The sequence below is a fragment of the Chaetura pelagica genome, unplaced genomic scaffold (assembly GCF_000747805.2).
Source record: "Chaetura pelagica isolate M959 unplaced genomic scaffold, ChaPel_1.0 scaffold20, whole genome shotgun sequence".
Lineage (NCBI taxonomy): Eukaryota > Metazoa > Chordata > Aves > Apodiformes > Apodidae > Chaetura > Chaetura pelagica.
The window spans coordinates 3,992,519-4,000,896 of record NW_009951958.1 but is presented as its reverse complement, the minus strand read 5'-3'; the positions used below and the strand labels follow the sequence as shown (position 1 = coordinate 4,000,896).

The 8,378-nt window shown below is 57.3% G+C and overlaps 1 protein-coding gene across 1 annotated transcript; it reads right to left on the bottom strand.

The window, feature by feature from the left end:
* Window positions 1-254: 254 nt before the first annotated feature.
* On the bottom strand, window positions 255-6,756 carry LOC104391148 (mucin-4-like). The gene is made up of 10 exons (XM_010000386.1): window positions 6,403-6,756; window positions 4,203-4,367; window positions 3,817-3,972; window positions 3,209-3,339; window positions 2,234-2,322; window positions 1,619-1,798; window positions 1,049-1,201; window positions 745-864; window positions 403-444; window positions 255-271 (listed from the first exon to the last, which is right to left on the bottom strand). The coding sequence occupies exons 1-10, from the start codon at window positions 6,754-6,756 to the stop codon at window positions 255-257; spliced, it is 1,407 nt and encodes a 468-aa protein (XP_009998688.1).
* Between the last annotated feature and the right edge of the window lie 1,622 nt (window positions 6,757-8,378).

The following is an 8,378-nucleotide window of genomic DNA, read 5'->3' as shown; positions in this document are numbered from 1 at the left end:
GCCCATGGGCACTCACTCAGCTGCAGCTGGGGAAGGGTGACTAAAGCAACTGACTCCTTGGGACAAGTCTGGGTTAGAAATATGAACAGGTGTTGGTGAAGGCGACTGCGGGCACCAGGTGAGTGAGCTGCTCAGTGTGGAGGGAAGGGGTGATGGGTACTAGGGGAGTGGGGGAACACAGGAGATGAGCAGGAACAAAAGACTCGGAGGATCAACCACGGCCTGGATCATGTTGCAAATGTGAAACCCCCTGGTTACTCATCCTCTTCATCTGCAAAGAAGAAGAAGAAAGGACTGCATGGCCACCTCCTCCGCAGCAGGCTGGGATGAGCTATGAGCCCTAAAGGAGTTGCCACATGACAGAAAGTGGCCAGTGGAGAGGAGGGTCCCACGCCTGCTCACCTCTCTGCTCCTCAGAGTCACTCTCTGCCTCCTCCGAGGAACCTGCTGGGGATCACAAGAAAGTGCCATGTCAGCTCACACCAATAACTGCAATAGCTTCCATCCTCCTCCCAGCCCAGTGCTGTCACCCTCTGATTATGCCAGTGGTTTTGTGCTAAGGGAGATGCTCCCACAAGCCTGCATAGCCCAGGGTACAGCACAACCCAGACATGAGCACCCCCGGACCCTTCCCTTGTCTGCCCAGGACTCCTGCTGCCTCAATCATGAGGAGGCTGGGACATTCCTCCCCAGCCCTGGGCACCAAAACAGCACTGCCTTGGCACACACGGGCTGCAAACCCACCCGTGCCTGGTGACTGGTATCCATCACAGCCAATCTTCGGTCTCTTCTCGCTGTAGCGGGCGCAGAGGTGGGCACTGCCAGCCTGGTTACAGCACCAGTCGTACAACTTCAGCTCCTGGTCTGGAGGCAAAAATCAGAGTAAGAGGAGAGGAGAGGGAAATGGGCTGGCTCCAGGCAGAGCACTCGCCTCAGCTTTTGGCAGCTCCAGGCTCCCTTCGAGGGCAACAGAATGGCAGGAAATTGGTTGGCACAGAGATGAAAATGATTTACAGGCTACAGCGATGTCAAAGCTGGCTGTGCTTACCGCGGTACGGGGACGCCTGCCTGGAGGACCTCCAGTACCTCTCCTGCCGCCCCTCGATGAGCTGGCTCTGGCTGTCGTACAGGCAGCGGACACCGGCGCCGTGCTGGTTGGGAGTGGCAGTGGGCAGCATGGAGATGCGGGCAGCCCACCAGCCTGCAACAGGGTGGCAGTGAGCCCTGGCACAGCTCTTCCCAGCCAGCATCCCTGCCGCAGGGCAAGCAGCAGGGCCAGGGCTGGCTCCTTGTTGTCTGTCACTCCCACCACATCATGGTGCTCGAGGCAGTTTGGAGAGACTGATGGAGACCATCCAAGTGGACTCCTAAGGTAAGACCCTGGTGTTGGGGAGAATCTATCCCTATAGTCCCCATGCAGCTTAGACCAGATCTGTCCAGTCTAATGAGACAGAGACAGCTCACCCCTCATTCCTCCCCATATCCCCTATCTCTTCAGGGAAGGGAAGTCCCCATCCTCACTTTCCTTGGGGTGTCCTGCCTGCCCAGCCACCCTGGCAGGGAAGATGGGAGGGACAGCTCAGAGACAAGGAGGGTGGGGAAGCAGCATTCCACTTGCCTCTGCGGCTGCTCTTGAAGCGTGGGTCCTGCTGCCCTTGCTGCAGGGAGCAGGGGCAGGAGGGCAATCCCTGGCTCCACATCTGTGGCTCCTGCTGCCGCCCAGTCCATGCCAGGCACTTCAGCCGGTAGTTAACACCCACACGGCTCTCCAGCTTGTAAATCCACAGCCCACGGAGGTCTAAATAGGGAGAGAAACCATGAGCTGTTGCCCTCAGCCAAGGGGACCACGGGGGCAGTTCTGGCTCAAGACAAGAGCTTAGTGATGCTGATGCTGGAAGCTAAGGCCCCAGCCATAGGACCCCATGTTTAACAGCCTCCCAACAGCAGGAGAACAGGGGGAGAGGCTCCTGACAAAGAAGAAAGCCTTGGGACAGAGCCATTGCACCAAAAAGTGCCCATGAACACACTAAGGGTGCTTCAGACTTGGCACAGCTGTTAGCCAGGGGATGCATTTTACATGCTAGGAGGGGAAGCCTGGCCTCGGTGAACTCAGTGAGAGCCTTGCCACAGTGACAGGCTGAATTTCATCCCCTGAGAATGTCCCTCTCTCCATACAGCCCTTCACCAACCCCCCAAGGGGCTGTGTGAACCCTCCCCGTCTGTGTGGCACTACCTGTGTTGTAGCCCCTGAACTGGTCAGGGCGATATTTAGCAGCTGGAGGTCTCTGAGTCAGGTCATCGTTGCGGTAAGAACCATCCCCACTGCATGTAGAGGAAAAGGGGAAAATCAGTAACTGCCCTTCCTGGACAGGGTTATTCCAGCCCCACCTCCAGTTTGCCTGTCAGCCACCCCCTGATCCTGAACCAGTGGGACCCCACAGCACCCAAATCACAGATTCAGGGACAGAAGGGCAAAGGCACCAGCTCCACCGGCCCACTACCTCCCCTCTACAAGGTGCAGTTAATTTTGGGTGCTGCAAATGCTCCTGCTGCATCATGAACTGAAGCCATGGACATCTCAAGACCCCATTGAGCAGCTGCCATGGCTTTCAGCATCTTGCAGAGCAACATGGAGCAGAAACCCAGGAGTGGTCATGCGCAGGCAGGCACACAGACACAGACTCACACACACACACACACACACACACACACGCTGGTGCCGCCCGCGCTTCCCGTCCCAGCCACCTCTTCCTTACCCAGCTGCAGCTCACGGTTAATGAGCAGACCCCAGGGACAGAGTGCACAAGCAAGACGTAATGTGAGGAGGCAGGAAGCAACTGCTCCAGCCAAGCAGCGGAAATCCTTTCCCTTGACTGGTGCAAAGTTCAGCAAACATCCCCTATTCCCTACTCCTTCCACCCAAACCACCGGGATGCTGCAGGCTGGGGACCCCAGAGGGATGCATGGATCTTACAAGCCCAGCTCAGCAGAACAGCGTGCTGCAGCATGATCCAGCCACTAGTGGGGCAAAGTTGGTTGCAGGAAGCCCATATTTCAGGCTCTATGGACCTGCAGACCCCAGCTGGGCTACACTCATCCCTGCAAGGCACTTCATGGGATGTGGGGCAAGGGATTAGATCGGTTGGAGCCCCAGATGGGACACAGCCTGGTGCTTGGAGGCAGGGGCAGGGTCTCAAGCCTGCTGTACCTGGTGTAGCCAATGAGCACATTGGTGGCAGCAAGCCTGGTGTAATCCCATCGCATGCCTCCCTCCTGGTACAGCATCAGGACATAGGACCTGAAGCCGTCGGTGGTCAGGACAGCCTGGTACGTGCTTGTCTAGGGAGAAGCATTGCAGACAGGTAAGAAATGAGCAAAGTTACTAGGATTAATATTGGGGATGTGGGTCAGTGTTTGCTGGGGAATGGCAGGGCTGAGTTCCTGATGTGCCAGGCTTCAGCTGGTTCACATTTTGTGATGAAGGTGTGATCTGTTTACTTTGATGCTGCTCCATGAGAAGCTTCAAAATCACCCAGCTTTGTGCTACTGAAGAACTGTTTCTAGTGCACAACAAGCTCACATGACATCAAAGAAAAGATTCGGAGTAGGGAGAGTTCAACTGAAAATGCCCCCCCAAAAATCTGAAAGCCACTAAAACCTGGGCACAGCCCAGTTCTTTTCAGCAGAAATCTTTAAGCCTGATCTTTTTTCATAAAACTGGTTCTTCTTTTCAGGCACAGAGAAGGTGATTGATCACAGCTCTTGAGTTGTTTTTATGACAGCTCAACAAGCCCTTGAGCTCCACCAGCCCCTTACCCTCTGGGTGTCAGCCCGCGCTCCATAGGCAGGTGCCTTCTCCCAGGTGATCTTCAGGGTCCAGGCTGCAGAGTAGGAGGACCTCAGGTACCGCCGAATCTTTGCTTCCACGTCACGGATGAATGGAGGCTTCTCCGTGTTGAGGGTGAGGAACTCCTGCAGGTTGGGGACAGGCACATCTGCTTTAGCTCTCAGTAAGGCAAAGACAATTCTAGACTGGGGCCATGCAGGGAGCACTGCAACTAGGAGTCTGGATGAGATTTGGCCCAAAAAAGGGAAATGCCTCCCACAGGCTCAATCAGGTCTACATCTCCAGGGGCACCCACAAAGGAGTTTATCACTAAAAGTCGTTCCATGCAACCATGCACTTGGGTGGCTTCACCCACCTGGTAATAAGTGGTGCCGACACCTCTGGAGAAGTCAGCGTTGTCCCAAAACACAGCAATCATGGGAACCTCCTCGTGGCCATTGAAGCCACGGGAAGGAGGGTTGGGGTACGTGAAGATGGTGTTGTCCGAGGATGGGAAAATGATTTGTCCATTGTCTGTAAACTGAACAGAAGAATCCCTCCCTCAGACAATGTCAGGGCTGGCAGGACCCCCCTTCATGGGGTGGCAGCCCTCTCATCTCCAAGCCCAATTTCAGCAGCACCCAAGGAAGGTCACCACCCACCACTGCTGAAGTGGTCACAAAGCCACCTCCTGCTGCAAACAGATCCCAACAGCATCCCAATGGATTCATGCCCACAAGAGTCCCATCCCAGGCACCTGGCCCTTGGTCCCTCCCCTAGAGTTTTAGAGGACAACCACTCGCCCAACAGCAAGTCAAGCCAAGGTAGACTCACGTAGAGAGAGTCACGCAGGGTTTTCCCAAAGGGGAATCCGGTCTCAGGCTTGAAAAGTGGAGAACTGAAATCCACCCTCCTTTCCACATATTCCTGATCATTTTCCCTTGCTCCGTAACTGTAGAGGGGCACAGCTGGAACTGAACAAGAAAGAAAAACAAACAAACCAAAACCAAATCACAGTTAAAGCAAAGCTCCTGGTCTGTACCAAAGTCTCAAAGGTCTGAAATTAGTTTGCTTCCAAAGGGACACAACCTGGGGTTGATGGGGGAGACACTGCCAATAACCACCTGGGACACCCTGCATGTCACCTTCTCTTGCAGGAGCTTGCTCCCACCCCTTTCTCTGCCTTTAATGCACACAGTTGCCCCAAATGTGCCATGATGGCCTTCATGGGTAGTCACTGTCCCCTCGTGCTTCATCCTTGTTGGGGCACCATGCTGAAGGACTGCCATTAGGAGGGGAAAAACACTGTGTGGGACTGGGGTAGGTGGATGACAGGGAATTAAACACCCACAGCTCTTTCTAGAGGTGTTTACAGCCTCCAGCTCCATATCTACATCTGTTAAATAGAGCAAGGCATTTGGAAGGGATGGATTTTCCATCTGACAGGACCAGCTGAAGGCAGGCTCAGCCTGCCAAAAATGCAGACTCTTGAGCAGGAGCTCCTTGTGGTGCATCTTTCCCAGGGGACCTGGCCCCAAATAGCCCCTCCGGTCTCTGGGAACCGCGTGTCCCCCAGGGTTGTCCATCAGGAGGCCAGACCTGCTCCTCCAGCCCAGTCTGCCCCATGAGCATCACGTACCTGTGGGGCTGGGCAGCAGGGTCGGGGCGGCCGCTGGCGGAGCTGGAAACACGGGGGACGATGCGCGGGAGGTGACAGTGGCTGCTCCTCGTCTGGGGAGCACCTCCCTGCCCCTGGGGAGGGGGGCTGGTGGGGCTGGGCTGGTGGTGGCTGGGCTGAAGGACATAGCTGGGTGCATGGTGGTTGGGGACCCCTCCCAGGCTCCCTTCTGGTCTGGGACAGCTGTGGTGAGGCTCGACCCACCAGCAGCAGGGGCTCTATTGGCCAGGCCAGTGGTCAGCTCACCACCCAAGAATGGCTGCAGGGCAGCAGGTGATGAACCACCAGCAGGTCCTGGCCCTGGGATTGTTGATCCAGGGCTGCCAGGAGCCATCCTGGTGGGAGGAAGGACACGGAGCCCTGGGCCAACCCCCAGTGGGGAGCGAGTGGGAGTCTCCACACCTGCCCCAGCTGCATTGGCAGTGGGAAGGAGCTGAGCCATGTCCCCTCGCCCTGCCATTGCTCTGGGGAGCACAGGGGTGGTTTCCCCAGGCAGGGGGCTGTCAGCATCCCTGGAGGGGGCTCTGGCCCTTCCCGGACCAGGCAGGGGGCTGTCAGCATCCCTGGAGGGGGCTCTGGCACTTCCCGGCTGGCAGGCAGGCAGGAGCAGGACAGACCCCCCCGGAGCAGCAGCCCCCAGCTCTCCCCTTCCCCCTACAGAGGACCCTGCTATCGACTCACGTCCCGAAAGCTGAGTAGGAAGCCCGGGGGTGGCTGGTGGTTCCTCGGCAGTGTTTTCTCTCTGTGGTGCAGAAGGGGATGCAGGGGCACGTGGGGACACTTCTTCTGAAGGTGCTGGCATCCCTGAGGCCACCTCATCTTCCAGAGACCACGTCTGAGCTCCTCCAGCATCTCCTGCCAGCCCAGCCCTTGCCCCTGTCACCAGGGGTCTTCTCACACTCTGGGTGCCAGGGGAGGAGTGGGTGTCCCCACTGGGTGCCAGCCCTGAGCTCAGCCCGTGCCCAGGGAACAGAGGAGCAGCCAGTGAGGTGGCTGTGTCATCAGAGACACCACTGCCATCTGGAGCCACCGGGACCAGGGGCTGTGTGCCCTGGGAGGAGGCAGGGCCAGACAAGGTCAGCGATCCTGACACGATCTGTGTGATGGCTCCTGTGCCTTCTCCCAAGCTGGCATCAGGGGAAGATCCTCCATTCACCGAGGCTCCTTCAGGCAGCTCCTCCACATTGACTTGGCTCAGTTTTGCATCAGGAAGTCCAAGGTCTGCACCACTCTGGATGCCAGAGTCAGACATGGGGGGTTCCCTGGGGCCAGCAGCCTCCAAGCCTGTGCTCAAGCCACCACCAGCTCCAGGAAGGCTTGCTCCGTTATCAGCCTCACCAGCTGTCCCAGGAGATGAAGATACCTCCATAGACGTGGAAGAAGATGCAGAAGATGAAGATCCCTCCATAGATGTGGAAGAAGATGCAGACTGCAGCACAGCTCTCATTTCTCCATCAGCTGCTCCTGAACCAGCTGGTTCTCCTTCAGCCGCAACCTGGGACCGTCCCAGGGACACTCCATTATCAGCCACTTCACCCGCCTCTTCTCCTGTAGCAGGAGGGATACCAGGCCCAGCATCCGAGGAAGGCTGTGGAGCTCCAGGAACACTGCCCGCTCCTCCGAGGGCACTTGGGCTGGCTGGATCCAAACCAGAGGGTGCTGCGACTGCACCACCAAGAGATGCAGGACCAGATAAGGAACCTGCACCAGGCAGTTGATCCATCCCAGCTGCTGTCCTGCTGCCTGCAGGAGAACCCAGGGAAGACTCAAACCCAGTCTCACTGCCTGCTCCTCCCAGCACCTGTCCTGTAGTGCCAGCTTCAAGCCCCTCTTCTCCTGGCAGCCCCAGGTTTGTGCCAAGTTGGTCTCCCAGGGCAGGAGATGGAGGTCCTGCCAGTCCAGAAGATGTTGAGCTGGGAGCATCCCATTCTGAAGTCAAGCCAGTGTCTGGTCCATTTGTTCCTGGGAGACCTGCTTCTTGGGCAGCACCAGTTGCTGTTCCCCATGGCTGTGACCCTTCTAGTGATGAAGGCACAGGTGCTCCCTGGGCAGCACCAAGGCTGGGGCTCTCTGGTGGTTTTGCCACAGACATAGGGCTGGCTACAGCCCCTGAGGGTGGGTAAGCAGCCCCAAGAACACTGAGGGATTCACCAGGCATGTCCCCATGTCCTTCAACCCCTGTGAGATCAGACTCCAGCCCAGCATTGCCAGGAGGTGCAGAACCAGGCAGGGACACTGGTCCCAGTGCTGAGGCTGCTCCTGCTTCTGTTCCATGCCCAAGAGCTGAAGGGGGGGACAGTTCATCGTTTGCCAAAGCCCCTGTTCCTCCAGCTGGCAGCTCTCCAGCGTTAGCAGGGTCCTGCTGGGTGTTGAGGCCTGAAAGACTTGTTTCCATACGAGGACTTTCACTCTCTGGGTTTCCTGCCTGTGCCACATCCCCTGTGCTCTCAGTGTCCTGCACTGGAGTGAGCTCTGGGGAAGTTTCACTGTCTGGAGGGGACAGAGAGAGACCATCAGAGCCAGGGAATGTGGCTGGGATGGGTCCTGCTTCATCACCCCTTGAAGTGGAGGGTGCTGTGACTGCACCACCAAGAGAGGCAGGACCAGATAAGGAACCTGCACCAGGCAGTTGATCCATCCCAGCTGCTGTCCCTCTGCCTGCAGGAGAACCCAGGGAAGACTCAAACCCAGTCTCACTGCCTGCTCCTCCCAGCACCTGTCCTGTAGTGCCAGCTTCAAGCCCCTCTTCTCCTGGCAGCCCCAGGTTTGTGCCAAGTTGGTCTCCCAGGGCAGGAGATGGAGGTCCTGCCAGTCCAGAAGATGTTGAGCTGGGAGCATCCCATTCTGAAGTCAAGCCAGTGTCTGGTCCATTTG